This window comes from Gekko japonicus, unplaced genomic scaffold (assembly GCF_001447785.1).
Source record: "Gekko japonicus isolate JY-2015 unplaced genomic scaffold, Gekko_japonicus_V1.1 scaffold58, whole genome shotgun sequence".
In the NCBI taxonomy this organism is placed as follows: Eukaryota; Metazoa; Chordata; class Lepidosauria; order Squamata; family Gekkonidae; genus Gekko; species Gekko japonicus.
In genome coordinates, this window is record NW_015162475.1 from 1,313,255 (window position 1) to 1,329,781 (window position 16,527).

The 16,527-nt window shown below is 43.0% G+C and overlaps 1 protein-coding gene across 1 annotated transcript in view; it reads left to right on the forward strand.

The window, feature by feature from the left end:
- The window catches only part of PDE1C (phosphodiesterase 1C), a 372,774-nt gene that overhangs the window by 343,735 nt on the left and 12,512 nt on the right, over positions 1-16,527 (forward strand). The window contains exon 17 of the mRNA XM_015405748.1: positions 9,784-9,846. Coding sequence (XP_015261234.1) covers positions 9,784-9,846 — 63 coding nt within the window. The remainder of the gene's footprint in view (positions 1-9,783; positions 9,847-16,527) is intronic.

Sequence of the window (16,527 nt, forward strand, 5' to 3'; positions counted from 1 at the left end):
CTCCAGGGCCGACATCCGGCCGCCGGGTCCGTTTCCCCGCCCCCAACCCCACTCACTCCAGGGCCGGCGACTGGAGGTGCAAGCCTCCGGCTGCCGGGTCCGTTTCCACCCCCCCCACTCCAGGACCGGAGACAGGAGGCAGAAGCCTCCGGTCGCCCACTCCCTTCCCCTCCCCCACCACCCACTCCCAACAGGCACTGAGGGGAATGTAGGGTTGCCAGCTCTAAGGAGGGAAATACCTGGAGGTTTGGGGGGTGGATTCTGTAGAGGGCAGCATTGGGCGGGGGGGGGCGGAAGGACTCAGCAGGTGTAATGTCATAGGGTCTACCCTCCAAAGCATCCATTTTCTCCAGGGGAACTGATCTCTGTCATCTGGAGATCAATTGTAGCAGTGGGAGATCTCCAGGTCCCACCTGGAGATTGGCAACCCTAGGGGGAAGTCAGCTGCACAGCAGGGGGTTGAAGAGAATGGTTTGATGGCTGCTGGGCCAAGATTGGCAACAATAGTTCCCCAGGAGCCCCATCGTAAATGCACCAAACAATTCCTCAAGATTTTCCAAAACACTACTCTGTTTTGGGCTCCTGGGGAACTTTGAAGTAGCACCAAAGCTTTAAGATCTCTCCAGCTGTCACCTGGAGACTGGCAACAGCTTGTCTGGAGTGTGGGCAGTATGGCATTGTATCTGTCTGAGGTCCCCCTCTTCCTCCTCCTCCTCAGATTCCACCCTCAACAGGCTTCATCCCTAAAATATCCTGGAAGTTTCCAACCTGGAGTTGGCAACCCTATCTGCCTGTCTGTCTTAAGTTTTACAACCCCCCCCCACAGCCTCTGCCTAGGGAGCAGCTGACATCATTCTCTCTCCCAGCTGAAAATTCCAACTGCCTTGTGGGGGGGGGGGTGAGTCTGAGGTGTGGAATGGAGTGTAGTCCAATCAGCTTCCATATGTAAATGACCTTGGAACGCTGGGCGGGACTGCACAAAGCAGCCAATGAACCCAGCCAGTGTCTTCCGAGTGGCAGTTTTTTCGGCCTAACACTAAAGAAGTGCATTTTAGAACTTTGGTCCCCACTACTCTTTTATATATAAGGAGAGAGGAGAGATGAGATGATAGATGGGGAAACTGAACAATGGAGCACCATGTGAATTCCCTTAAATCTTGCAGTATTTGCACACCAGCTTGCAGCCCCTAAAATATTTTCAGGTGATGCTACCCCAACATGTGAGCTCTGGGGATTTGCAGAATAGGGTTCCCTATCTAAAACAGTATGGCTAGTTGCTTGTCAACTGGCCCAGAAGCAATTTCTGGTGTGTGGCAGATTATAAGATTGACCTCAATCTATATGGTGGATCCATAACTACTAGTGCTGTTCATTGTAATTGACAGTCCAGTGCAATGCAATTGTATTTGAAAGACATACTTTCAAGTCCAATGGGATTTTGGTCTCATTTATAGAGAAATTGTGTGCAAAAAACATGTGTTGTGCAGAGGTCCATGCTGCCTGGTATCTCAAGCTAAAGATTCTTCACCCAAGGGCTCACATTTTCTGTGCCAGGGGCATAGATTGCAGGTTGTCTGGGGCATAGATTGCGGGTTTGTGAGAGGTGCGCCAGAAGGGGTGAGCACACAGGTCACAAACAATTCATGGACAATTCCAAATGAAATCCATTTAAAATGTGTTCGTATTGTAGACATGCACTTATGCACACTTTCTCCATAAAGCTCAGGGTAGAAGATAATTCCATTCCAGTTTGGAAATCAAGAACTAAGGATTAAAATTTAGTGCATTGCCTAAGGTGCATTGAATCCTCAAACTCTACTAGGTAATACCACATGTTCGAAAAACTTCTTGTTCTGTTGGAAGAGGAATCCCTTTTCAATCAGAAGAAGATTTAGCAGAAGATCCAGTTTGATGAGAGAGTAATGAAGTTCAGCCTCATGTCCTTAGGAATCTTAATACAGCAGCAATACATTTATTTGCTTGCAGCCTGATCCTATGCATATTTACTAAGAAGTAACTCTCACTTCACTGTGGTGTACTCCAAATTAAATAGAGATAGGATCACAGCTATATATTTTTCCTACAGGAAAGGTTTAGAATGTATTAATAGTTTGTTGTTTCCTCTTTTAGTTGATGCAGTCAAATACTGCTTTCTGATTCTTCACTATCTTGAGCTTTCAAGAGATTATTGAAACACACATATTTTTTTAACCAGCTCATCTGTATTTTTCCCCCCACTTACGTTTTGTAGCATACTAAGCACAGTTTTTGGAAAGCGTGTCCATTTCTCTGTTATCCTGTGGAAGAATGCTGGGAGCTTTCTGGCTTCAGTTTCAAAATCATCTCTATAGTACATGACTATACCCACCCCTTTCAGAAATAGTTTTATTTGCACAGTTAAAAGTATCAGGTCAAGAGCCCCTGTGGAAGTAAAAGGAGGGGCCCATGGCAGAGCATCTGCTTGGCATGCAGAAGGTCCCAGGCTCAATCCCTGGCATCTCCAGTTGAAATGACCAAGCAGTAGGTGATGTGAGACCCTGGAAAGCCACTGCCAGTCTGAGTAGGCAGTACTGACTTTGATGGGCGAATGGTCTGATTCAGTATAACGCAGCTTCATGTGTTCATGTGATGGTGCACTGGGGCATCCTTCATAATGTGTCCTGTAATGCTTCTCATCCCACCAGCACCCTCTTAGGGCAAGGATTGGTGGGCATAGGGGTTGCCAGGGCTATTTTTGGGCAGGAACGCACAGGAACGGAGTTCCGGCTGGCTCCCAAGTTGGCCACACCCAGCAGGAACTCATTAGCATAATAGGCCACACCCAACAGCAGAAATTCATTAGGATTGGCTACATTAGGGGTGTGTGGCCTAACATGCAAAGGAGTTCCTGCTACAAAAAAAGTCCTAGGTTTTGACAACAAAAAAGGTAAACAGAATAACAAGCAAAGGGTGGGTGTGGCTGGATAACCACACTTCTGGTAACATGGGGGTGCGGCCTAATGGGCTAATGAGCTGTGCTGGCAGGGGTGTGGCCTAATAGGCTAATGAGTTTCTGCTGATGGGTGTGGCCTATTATGCTAATGAGTTCCTGCTGGGCTTTTTCTACAAAAAGAGCCCTGGGGGTTACAGATGGATAGAAGACAAATGGTTTCCCTCTGAATTTTCCACAGCTACCGTCACTCATCTCAGGTAAGGAATTTCATCAATATCCTCCTGTTTAATTCACTTGTCTCATTCAAATATGTCATTTGGAATGTTACTTTTGGTGGTAAAGATTGTGGCTAGAAGCAGGGAATTTTGTGTCCTCCGCTGTTCTTTCCTATGCATAGAAGAACTGCCTCCTAAAGATTCTATATCTAGCCTTGTGCAGGTAATCATTTCCCTCCCTCTTCCCCACCTGCAAATTGGAATAATATTCTGACTCATGCCAGGGCCGTTGTGAGGATAGGTGTGATACTTTTCAGAGGAAGCGGCATTCATTCATGAAGGCATCACTGTTTATTCTTTCTTTGTCTTAGGAAAGGGAAGGGGTTGCATTGCTCGGGAAAAAATATGGGAGGAATCTCCCATTTCTTTTTGGTCTATGGTCAAGTAGCCTTGGATATTACCCCTCGACAACTTTTGAACGTAATTACAGAGGTTAAAGGATGTGTATTAAGGATTCTTCATCATAGGCTCACGGTTTGGCCTTAGGCAAATCACTGGCATGTAGCCAGTCTCCAAATAAGTGGCATTTCCATTTGAAAAAGAGGGTGCAGCAGCATCCACCAATTCACCCCACAGACTTTCACTTTGGCCCCTGTGCTGTTCCTGAGGGTCTGCTGACCCCAGGAACAAATTTGGGGGGCTGCAGCAGGAGGAGGAAGCGGGAAAGACCTACTCTGCAAAGTCTGCAGCTCTTTGGATAAATGCAGTCCTAGTTCCATATCTGTAAATGAAAATTAATAATCATGAGCTGTGATTCTGGATACCTGTGTATGAATTGTCTTCCATACGGTCATTGTCTGGTTTGGGGCACATCCCATTTTACCGCTTTAATTTCCATTGAGTTTGTGATGATCTCAAGAGCATCTTGAAGGCAACTGTGATTGACATTGGAGGGAACAATGTTGGACTGTGAATGCATTATTAAATTTTGCCTTGTACTTCTGTTGGGGGAGAAGGAGAAACAGAGGATATGGTTGGAAAAGCTGGTAAATAGAGATGTAGTTCAGCCTTTCCTAGATTTGCCAGATATGGCAACATTTCGCCCTCTGTTGGACCAAGGTTATTCTTTAAGAACACATATCATGCATCCTGTTTAGAAGACCACAGAGGTCTTACAAGTTGCCCCAGGAAGGCCTACAAACATGGCATGGAGTCCCAGTTGTTGTCTTCCAGTACTGGTATTTAGAGCATTACAGCACCTGAAATTTCAAGCTGAGAGGATGTGACTGACATAAGGCTGTCCAGTGCCCTTCGGAGCTGACCGGAACCCAGATCTCTCCAGCCATATGCTGACACTCAAACTAGTACACCACACTGGCACTTGTGCATAGGGTGTGGTGTGAAGGCATCAGATTCCTCACGGGCCTTCAGCCTGGTTCTTTTCTCAAACTCCAAAGATGCAGAATTCAAGAAAAGGAATTCTGTAGTCGTCTTGGGGTTTTTAAAAAGCAATTTTAGTGTTATTTCCTACATTTGTCAGGCAATGGAGTTCAGCTGTCTCCTCAGAGTCTCTGGAAGCTAAATCTTGAAGTGGAGATGGATGCATCTTGGCTGCAGTGCACATCTCTGTGAAGATATGTGCTTGCTGTGTGCAGCCTACCATTTTGCACCTTGCAGTTGCCAAGGTATATTTTGAATTCTTGATAAATGATAGTTGAACAATTAGAGTTTTCATCAACCCGGGGGGGGGGGACAGGGGACTTTGTTTTAGCAAGATGTAGCAGTGCAGAAGAAGGACTCAAGCAGTGATTGTTGTTCTCGGAAATTGGGCGTTTGGTCTGTGAAATGTTTTTCTGGCTGGTCCGGCAACCTAAGTTTGAAGAGTGTCTCTCAAACATACCACAGGCCACACAAAAGAATCAGGATTCACTCAAGGTTTTTTGCAGGGCAGCTACAAAGTCCATGATACACTAACTCACTGCTATCCAATGAAGGCCCAAGCTATGCAAGCCAGCGGTCACATGATAGAGCTGTACTGTGCCATCTGCATCTGCAGGTACAGGAATCACATGATTGGGTCTCCTCTGTGCAGACAGCTCCCTTTTAGGTTCTAACTTCTAGCCTATTCTTTCTGTGTGGGGATTCCCCCCCCCCAAATGAGGGAGCACTTAAATATGTAGTTCTCTACATTTCATCTGAACTATAACCATCTAGGCACAGTTCTATCATGTGATCTACTGTTTACGTAGAGGGTTTTGAAGCCAAAGTCCTTTTGTAGTAGAAGTTGCAATGTACTCATATTACCTTGAATATACAGAGGTATCCAACAGTGCAATCTTATGCAAAGTTACTTCAGCCTAAACCTACTGAAATCAGTAGGCTTTGACTGGAGTAACTCTGCATAGGACTGCACTGTAAATCTATGATGGGCATTTGTGTTGTCTAGTGATTATTATTTAAGGTACTGTGGAGTGAGCATTTCCTTTTCTTTTTGCCTGTATAATATTTTTATACTATTTTATATGCAGGGGTTGTTTTTTTTAAAAAAAAACCCACCCACTTTGCTATTTTTATTTGTAGACTCCTGGTTACAGTTTTCTCAGAGGGCCTGTTTGCTTGCAGAACCATGCCCCATTTTTCTTCTGTGTGCCTCTTTGCTTCCTTCTCCTGTTCCCTGTTTTTAATAGAAAGAGGCCATCGACTTGGCAACGTAAAAGAGAAATATTCACATAGGGTCTCATATGCTTAGCACACTTGCACTGGAACAACAGACCCCATGATCTTTTTAGTACCACAAAGAACCCTTGTTAGATACTGGAGAAAATATGTAAGGTGTGAATATGATGTGCACAGGTTGTCTCTTTGTAAACAATGGTAGTGGCAGGGGTCATTTCGTAGAAAAAGAGGTGCAGGAGCTCATTAGCATAACTAATTAGCATAACTTATTTGCACATGCCACACCCCTGACATCATTGGAAGTGTGTCAGAAGGCAACACCCACTGCTCAGGCTCCACTGGACTGTTTTGGATCGCTAGCTATTGGGGGAGGGGGTCACAGGCAGAGCTTGTACCTGAATAAAACATGGCCTTAAAGGTGCCACTGGACTGTTTTGGGCCCGGGGGGGGGGGCTCTGCAACTTACCTGGCTGCTTCTTGCTCTGACTGAGGGCTGCTGGGAGCAGGGGGTGGGGCTTGTTGCATGTGCCCGCCCCCTGGGCTCTTTACTGCCAGAGCTCCGCTCCTGTGTGCTCCTGCAGGAAATGACCCCTGGGTAGTGGTATCATCTTCAGGGCACCAGGGTTTGCATCTTTTATAATATTACGTGTCTCACTTGTTCTTCTCACTACCTTGCATTACACATAAGTTAAAAAAAGGAATAACAATGCAAAAACAGTGTGATTTGTAGAGTTAGAAGAAAGATTAGTTGTTATCTTTTAAAGTAAAATTCCAGAGGGGTAGCCATGTTAGGATTTTTGCAGCAAAATGGGAGGGGCTAGTAGCACCTTAAAGACAAACATTTATTGTGATATATGCTTTCACGAAACGGAATCTGTGGGCAGATGCACACACAAAAAGACACAAAAATCATAGAGGGGAAAAATGTAAAACAAGTGAAAAGGCAATCAAATGCAAGAGCAAAATTCTACCTCTTGAGTATCGTTGCCTTTGGAACCCACTATTTATAATGCTTTTCTTCTGTTCCTGTGTGTATGGATGTAATTCATTTATCCAGTGTAATGGCCTCTAGAACATGAGAGCTTATGCCTGAATCAATCTGTTAGTCTTTCAGATGCTACAGTCTTTTTAACTATCATTTATTGCAATTGCTCTAAAATTATATCGATAGTACTGAGTCCCAATGAACCTACAGAGAAATTAACCCAATCTAAGTGCTCTGATCTTGTAGAATAATTTTTTCCTAACTTGGCACCATACACAAATTCTAAACACATTATTTAAGTTTTTTCTCATTAGCCAGAATTTATGATGGAGATATCTGTATTGAACTAAGTTGAGAACCATTTCACTCATTAAGTAAGCAGAGGCAAATCTGGGTTTGTGACCAACCGTATGTTCAACAGGCAGCTGATGAGTGTACTGGTGTGATGCACACACTTGCAAACATGTACATCATGTTCACGATCAGGTGTAGACTAACCATCAGAGGTGTATACCTAAAGTGTGATTTTTGAAAAGGCTTAATTAAGCAAATAATGTAGATCTGTAATTTACACAGCCATTTTCTGATGAAATTTTGAGGTTGATTTTGCCCATTCTAATTCATTGCTAAACAAGTCAGATACTTTAAAAAAAAAGTTCTGATTAACACATATTGGGGTTCTTATGACTTGGAATACCAAATTTAATTGACTTGTGGGTATGCAGTGCTGATGGTTCCCAATGTTCTGAGAATTATTTGAAACAATATATATTGTAACATTTTAATTGGGAAGATGAGGTATGTCATCTCTACATGTGTAATACAATTTCCCAGCATTTCAGTTTTTTTGTAAATGAGTTCCTGTATGTTCATCATATCACCAAATAAAAGCGATGAGATCTCCACTTGGTTTGAATCCCAGTTCTGTGCCAAGTATGGTTTGTTCATCAAATAGATTGATGGAGTGGATTAAGTATTCATCACTATTACTGTCCTTAGCAAGACAGTGTGTCCACTCATATGCAAAGCACTTGTCTTCCTGAAGTGTGGGAGGTTCCACTGTTACCATTAGCAGAGTGGGAGCTGCTGCTCCGTGGGTCCTCCCCACTCTGCTCAGTAACTAGAGACATTGGAGGTTGAAGATATGCAGCTAGTCCTTTGGTCCCTCTTGCCCAAGACTTTTGACTCTGTCAGTTAAGATTTTGGGCAGAGATCTTTGCCAGCCCTGTTACTTGAGAGACACTAGGGGAATTTCACATTACCCAGTTTCACCCGGTTTCAAGCCGGTAATCTTCCGTTTTGAAGTGAACCAGTACAGGGCTGCCATTTCACACATAGCTTGCCCCTACCGGAAGCGGTTTGGCATTTCATACTTGCACCGCTTTGTTTTCCCGCTGTTTTCTTCCCGCGCGGGTGATCGATTTTTTTTAAAGTTCGATTTATAGCGCTATAGCGCTATAACGCTATACTGGAACTCCAAACGATCGCAATAGTGATCCCATTTGAGTTTGAAGTTCCGGTATAGCGTTATAATGATATAACACTATAAATTGAATGTTCAAAAAAAAAAAAAAGCCAGCGCGGGTGAAAAACGGCAGGAAAAAAGCGTAACAGAACCGGGAGAGGGAACTGAAGACTACTCGGAAGTGGTTGATAGGTAAAACGCTTCAGTCCCAGTTCCTAAACGGGACAGAAGCTTTTGTGCATGAAATGGCAGTTACATTCCGGTAGGGAACTGATTCTCAAACGGGTTCTGTCTGAAATGACAGACCAGAACCCGTTTGAGAACTGGTTCCCTACCGGGAGATATCGCCTATCTGAAATTCCACACTAGAGTTTGAATCTGTGACAGTATCCAGCATGTACTCTTTCACTGAACAATTGTATTTTCCCTTAAGATGCTAGCCCATGAAGCAACTCCTTTCCTTGCCGCCAGAGCTCTGGCTACTGAGTCTCGGAACCACTTTGTTCTACTATTTTAAAGAAAAAAATTGAGTATATTATATGTTTCAGGATGAGTTGCTATTAAAAAGGCGAGAATGATGGATTCTATAGAAGCCAACAAACCAGAGTGAGCTCATTTATGCTTAAAGAAGCCACTGTTTGTGCCACAGTAGGCAAGAATAGGGTACAGTAGGCAAGAATAGGATTTAAGGCTTCAAAAATGTGAAAATCAACCCTGTCATCCCAGTTGCATCAAACACTGCAGAGAATGAGAGAGAAATTGTGTTGTGAGTTATTCCTTTATAGGATTTATTAGAGAAGCTTTAAGGAATTCAGAAATGCAGATGGTAATGCTGTGGCTTTGACTTAACTGGACTGCATTCACTCATAAATAAAGCACGTTGAACAAAAATAGGAGTCACAGATGTCCACATTACTAGCCTATCCTGATCTGATAGAATAGATCTTATAGGACAACCTGCACCACACTGATCACTAGCCATGTCTCATGGCCATCCAAGTCCTTGAAAGCCTCTTTGGTTTTGTAGTCCCACACAGGCACCAGATCCAGGAGGCTTATCCTCCATGTATTGGGTCACCATGCATGGTTGGTAAGCTCTGATCAACTAATATTCAGCCATATAACTCTGGTGGGTCAGAGGATGACATGCACTGATTTAAGTACTGTGGCACTACTGTGTGATGCTTGTTGGCCCATGCATTGTTAGTCACTTCCAGTCATTCAGTAGAATTTCATGCTGTTATATATCAGGCTTACAAAGCTACAATTCAATTGTATTAGCAGGACAACATTTGAGGTTGACTTGCAGGGCCAACTTAATGCTACAGGCTGTGACACCACTGGCACAGTAGAGTTTGTACCAAATCTTATATGTTTATTTTGTATTGGGATGGCATCAAAGAATCAAATACAACTGAATAAGATATCCTGGAAGGAAACTGGGCATTAGCTGATGAATGCATACGTTTTAATTCTTCCCTTCTGAAATCATTTTTTTTTATTTTTGAAGGTTCAAAGCAACGCACAAATGACGCGGCAGTACCAGATTCCTCAAATCGGCTTACTTTGCCAGGTTAGTAAGTGCCATCCTTTTGGAATGCCCAATTAGATATAACTCCAGAAGCATTTGGTGAAGAAGTTACTGGTGTGATGGGAATCGGCTCCTTTTGGTGTTCTTGAAGGTTATTGCTTTGTACCAGCTTGCTGGCATCATCACAGTTAATAAGGACACTTCTCCACATCCTCTGTTGACCTGTGGTCAAAAAAAATCCATGTACGTTTTCTTTACGTTTTCTCATTAATCTGTACCTAAGCTTTTATATACTCTCCCATGGCTAGTATTTCTGGACAGTGCTGCATGAGATAAGCAGGAAGGCTTTGGAATGAGTCTAAAGTGTAGAAAAGTTATTGGGCTACATTGAGTTGGAAAAGGGGTGCTGGTCTCATCTATTGCTCTGTACTTAGGAAACAGTTTAGGTTTTTTTTTAAAAAAAATCTCCTATATCTTGGGGGGTGGGGGGGGTGCCGACTTCTTTTTGGAATATGTTCCTGAGCCTTTTACATCCTGACATGCTGAAATTAAGCAAAAAATTAGGATCAGTACCTTTTTTTTGAAACCCGCAAGCTCATATATTTGTGTCCTAAATTGTATGTTGTTGGTTTTTTTCCCTCTCATATGAGTGCATCTGTTTGTCACAACTTTTCTTAAACACAGTGTAAGAATCAGGACCCAGATGGCATAATGCTCTTCTGTAGAACAGTAATTTATTACATTCTGTACAAAGTCATTGTACAGGATTAGCCCACCCAGGCCACTCCAGGGATGAGAGGGAATCCTGTACTTTTCAGTACATTAAACAACAAACCACGAGATGGTCTATACCCTCTCTGGTATCCAGATAATTTGCAACCAGAACCTCTTTTCACTAGTCCCTGCTTTCCCTAAGGGAAGAGATTCCAAACCCTTAGTTGGCATCTGGGACAGAACACATTAGCAACTCAATCCAGAGATGCAGACACTTACTCTTACAAAGGTAGCTTATGTGGTGAGCATAAGGCACAAGATCTAGCCTTGGAATTCAAGTTACAACATCAGAGACAAATTAGAAATAAGAAGGATCTTTATCCAGTACAGATCTTAGCACAGACTACCAGAGATTACAAAAATAACAAAGGCTAGGGCTGTTTGCCTTAACTATACATTAATGATTCATAGTTACCAAGTCAGGAGTATCCATCAGTCCAAAATAGTCCAAGTACCAAGGGATTTTGAGGAGAAATTCCATCTTTGCACAACCATGTGCTACAGTTCACAAAGCAGCTCTTTGTCTCCCAAGAGATAGCATTTCAGGTGCAATAAAACAGGCAACAAGAGCCTCAGAGCTAATAGAACAAGAGACTCGAGAACAAGAAGAGACTCACTCCCATAGGGATCAAACAATTATACCCCAATTACTAATCATAATTAGCCGTGGCCATCAGCCAATCGCGAGTAGCAGGGTGTGTGGCCAATTTCTGGTTGCCATAGCTGCGTGTGGGGATAGGCTATAAGTTTGGGGCCCCTCCTGCAAGCAATTGACCTAGTTTCCAGGTACTTCATGGCCTACGTGACTAGTCTCATGTGGGCCAGAGTGCAGAGTCTCATTGTCTGGCATTCTGGCAGAAAGGTGTGAAGGCATGTGGGTTTATGGCATGGCTATTGAGGCCATGTGGCCTCACCATTTGGCTTGCAACAGGAAATAAGACATAGCATGTTATCATAATGTAATCACAGGAGAAGGCATGTGGATATAGAAAGCAGAAAGCAAAATTTCTATCCAGTCATCACTTCCAGGTTTTTCTCTGCTATATATATATATATATATGTCATGTTCTTTTCAGAAGAGCCTTATTTTGTAGGTGTGTACTTGGTTTTTATTTGTTTTATTTTCTATCTTGAATTCTATTATCAGGTAGAAGAAATTTTAACTTACTTTTAATTGAGTTCGTTCTTTTAAACTTATCGGATGATCCAGGGCTCTTTTTGTAGCAGGAATTCCTTTGCATATTAGGTGACACACCCCTAATGTAGCCAATCCTCCAAGAGCTTACAGTAACCCCTGTAAGAAGAGCTCTGTAAGCTCTTGGAGGATTGGCTACATTAGGGGTGTGTCACCTAATATGCAAAGGAGTTCCTGCTACAAAAAGAGCCCAATAATTGGCTAGCTCTAATCCTGGATCAGAATTTAATTGCACACTGAAATGTGCGCAACTTAACTTTAGCTGTCAGTCTGTTCAGTGGCTGTGATGCAGCAAAAAACAAATGGTGGCTAAGTCTCATTGAAATCAGTGGAACACCTTTGCTGGGGATAACCTAAGTGCCATTGCTTTACTTTAATTAGAGTGTCGCTCATGTGTTCAATGCCAGAGAAATTGTTAAAATGTAGTAATGTAATTAGGGGTGGGCACCAATGTTCTCTCTAAATTGTGGAGTCTTGTGAGCAAAAATTCTACTTTGTGAGCTACTGGCATTAAAGTTGTGAGCGAACGATTTGGCTGCTGCATCAATTAGTTTGCTCTGGAGCTATCCTTCCTGAGCTGAGACAAAAAATCTGTGAGCTGGAGGCTAAAAAACTGTGAGCTATTTCACACTAACTCAGCTTAGAGGGAACATTGTTGGGCACCCAAAAATTGAGATTTTTAAAAATTTGGATATATTGGACTCTAATAAAATTTGAGATTACCAGGAAAAAAACCAGTTCCAATACTGGTATGGTATTTGTATTTGGGTTGGGGTTTTTTGGAAATACCAAATGTTTCAACTCCATTATACCTTATGGTACCATTATAATCAATGGGGAATGTATCTGGGGGTATCCGGGGGGGGGGGGCTGTTTTTTTGAGGTAGAGGCACCAAAATTTCAGCGTAGCTTCTGGTGCCTCTCCTCAAAAGACCCCCCCCCATGTTTCAAAAATACTGGACCAGGGGGTCCAATTTTATGCACCCTCAAAGAATGTGTCCCCCATCCTGCATTGTTTCCGATAGTGGGGAGGAAAGCAAAAAAAGGGGGGGACTGATATCAAACTAGAGAGTTTCTGCAGTAGAAATTGAAGGTATGTGGAGGGGGTCCAAGCCCAGCAGAACCAGTCCATGTACAGAGTACCCAACAGAACCAGTGCCATTGTGACAATGCCAGTTCAACAGATCCAAGCGGCGGGGTGTGTGTGTTGTGCAAGCACAGCACAGACAGTGCATGTACAGAGTACCCAGCAGAACCAGTGCATGAACAGAGTGCCCAAAGAAGGTGCCCCATCCTCCATTGTTTTCAATGGAGGGGGAAAAACATTTAAGAGAACGCACTGGATTTTGCTGGGCATTAGTACATTGCACTGGTACTGCCCGACACTCCCCCTGGTCCAAACTTTTTGAAACTTGGGGGATCTTTTGAATAGAGGCACCAGAAGCCACACTGAAAAGTTGGTGCCTCTACCTCAAAAGACAGCCCCCCCCCAGACCTCTGCATACCCATGGAAAGATTCCCCTTTATAGCCTATGGGGATCATAGATTATAATGGTCCCTATAGGCTATAATGGAGCTGAAGGTATTTAAAAGTGTTGCAGTCCCTTTAAATACATTCATAAAGCTGCAGCTTCACCCAGAACATTTAAAGGGAGTGCATTCTCTTTAAACATCATTTAACAGCAGCTATTCTGTTTTCTCAGATAATCCTGAATTTGGGGGGGATTATCTGGGATTGGCCATGCTCAACATCTGAGAATCCCACCCCGATATCTGGCTGAAAAAATAGCCGATAAATACTGATAAGGTATTTTCTGGCTATTTTTTTGGCACGGATAGAGCTGAATGCACACCCCTAAATGTAATGGTTTTTCAAAACTACTTTTATTAAAAGGATTCCTTTCTGTATGGTAGATCTAGTGGCACCATTGAAAACACCTGTAAAGAAAACATATGGCATAAATGCCTGAGCTTTACCATAGCATGCATAAGCAAATCAATTGTAATAACAGCAATAATGCAACACTGTATACATTCCTAAATACAGTGGCCTTCAACCTTTCTAGACTCAAGGCCCAAGGGTCACAGTTCTTGGGTTGCATACCACTTCATCCTCTGATATTCTTATTGCTGGGTCATAGCGGAGGTCTGTTTATTACAACTACAATGGGACCCAATTACATTTGCTAAAGTAACACACGGTTCAGCCGATGTTTTTTTCCAGACAATCCAGTGAGCCTTAATGATTCTTGGAATTTTTTCCCTGACACCTCAAAGCATCACATACTATAATGTCATCTGATACATGTGGACAGTGACTGAAAATAAGAACTCTGGCACCTGATCAAAGTGCCACCTTATGAAGACCTTTCTTTTGCCATTTCCCTGAAGCCGTTCCGAAACTCAGGTATCGTACAGTCAATAGAATACAAGTGTTCTAGCCAAATGCTGACTTCCTCTAGCCGCTGTTGCCTAGTGCATCTTGTAGTGTTAGATGTAGGTATTTTCTGCTTCACTTTAGTGCTGCTGTTGTTTATGCGTTTCCACTGTGATTGACTGCTGCCTTTTTCCATGTGGCATTCTTTCAGAAGACTAAGAGCTTCTTCAGAAGAGCATTGCTGCATCAACATGCCAGCCCAATTGCTTGGAGGCATTTTAAAGAAAAGCATGCGCTTTCTGCACAAAATGTTCAGGTCAGTATTAGACCCACATCTAACCCTGCTGACATGTAGAAAAAGATCTGGGATTAGAGCTCTTACAGTCAGGAGAGCAGAGTCTGAAAAACAGGGCCAGTCAAAGCAAGTTACACCCATTGCCTCCAGAGCCTGTGTAGCTGCCATGCAGGCCCAAGTGAAGCCCCTGAGCGATTGGACCCTGCTGGAAGTGGGGCAGGCACAGGAGATAATGGCAGTCAACTCCCATGACACCGATGGCTGGGAGCCAGCCAAGACCTCATGGTGCATCACTGTCCACCGTCATGCGGCGCTCTTAGCAGTTGTTTGGATGGCTTGGCCAAAGAATCAGCCTGGTCAAATGCCTGATGGCTGTGAATGGGACAGTAGGGAAGGAAGGCTAGCCATCTCTGTAGGCATGAATGCTGAAAAGTTCTTAGGGGAGAAGTAGAAGAGGGCATTAACTTTATCAAGGCATCTGGGAAATGAATTACAGGAAATGAATGTGGGGATGGGAAACTGATAGGTTGGGAGAAGATTATGAGGAATTCGGCCTTGGACCCCAGCTCTGCCATGTCCAGAATTTTTTGTCTTGGACAGATTACATGTCTCCTTCTAATCCAGCATCCCGTGTTGAGTTTAGAGTGATATGAAGCAAGTGATAGAGCATGAAGTATGCAAACACACAGGGTTGGATCCAGATAGGTTTTTTGTTTGTTCTCCCCAAATTTTCCTTGGTATAACAGCCTCTGTTCCAGATGGGTTTTGTCCAATTAAATCCTATGAGCCCCAGCATAGCTTTCTTGGCTGGTTGAAAGGGACCCCTCTGTCCATTTTCACCAGCAGAAAAGCTGGTTGGATCCAACCTACAGTCTGATCGCACTTTTGCCACTGAAATTTGAACTCAGGCCCAATCCATATTTTAGCAGGGGAACTTGGGAACCAATTCCATGTGGCTAGATTTCACTGCCTACGAGTAATATTTGTAGGATGGAGAGAGTGAAATGTGTTCCATATTGCTCAACCCACTTGGCAGCATTCACATAGGAAGAAAGCTAGTCTCTTTTTCATAATTCCATCCTACTGAATTTAGGGATGAACAAACATTCTCTTTTCCCATATGTTATCACTGCGAATGGCTTGCACTGAACTGATGATTCATTTGTTTACTTAACATATTTTTGTGCAATTTATAATTTGGTATTTATATTACACTGTACATCATTTATATGTATAATATCCATAAAATGCTGATTTATTTACACATAAATAAAGCTGAAAATTTGCACATTTTATGGGGAAATTTTGGCATGAGAAAACTAAACATGGTGCAAAAATGAAGATTCAGGTGGCTGATTCACACAAGGAAATCTCTGCAAAAGCGGATATTCAAATAGAATCCATAAGCGTGGGAAATTTGATAATAACAGATGTTACCAGAATCTGTGATCAAAAACCTCAGTTGAGTCAAAAGGTCTATTAACACGGGAATATGCCTTAAGTTACCATTAACTTAAGTTAAGGCAAACTAGGAGCCTCACCTTTCCTTTGTCAAAGAATGCAGGGTATATTTATTTGCTTAGATATTTATACCCTGTGTTTCTGCCCAACGGAACCCAAAGCGGCTTGCAACATTGTTCCTCCTCCTTCATTTTATCCTTACAACAATATTCCACTGAGGTTAGTTAGGCTGAGAGAGGGGGGGGGGGTTGGCCGAAGTTCACCCAGAGAACGTCCATGCAGAATGGGGCTATATCTCCCAGGTCCTAGTTCAGCATGCTTCTTGACCACTACACCACACTGCCTCCAGTTGTAAATACTATGAAATCTGATGCTGAGCCACAGAAAGATGGCAGAATGGCGCTAGTAAGAAAGGAGCACTATATTAAAACCTCAGACATCCTTCAGTAACCAAAGTTGGTGAAGTCATCTCTTGTGCAGTCGAAACAACTGCATAAGTGAAGTATAAATACGTGCTCTCTCTCCTGTATATTAGCAGAAAAAATGTCTGTGTTCTTACATTAATATTTCTTTCTTTCCGCCCCCTTTAGATTATCTGAACTCAAAAAACCAGCAACAATG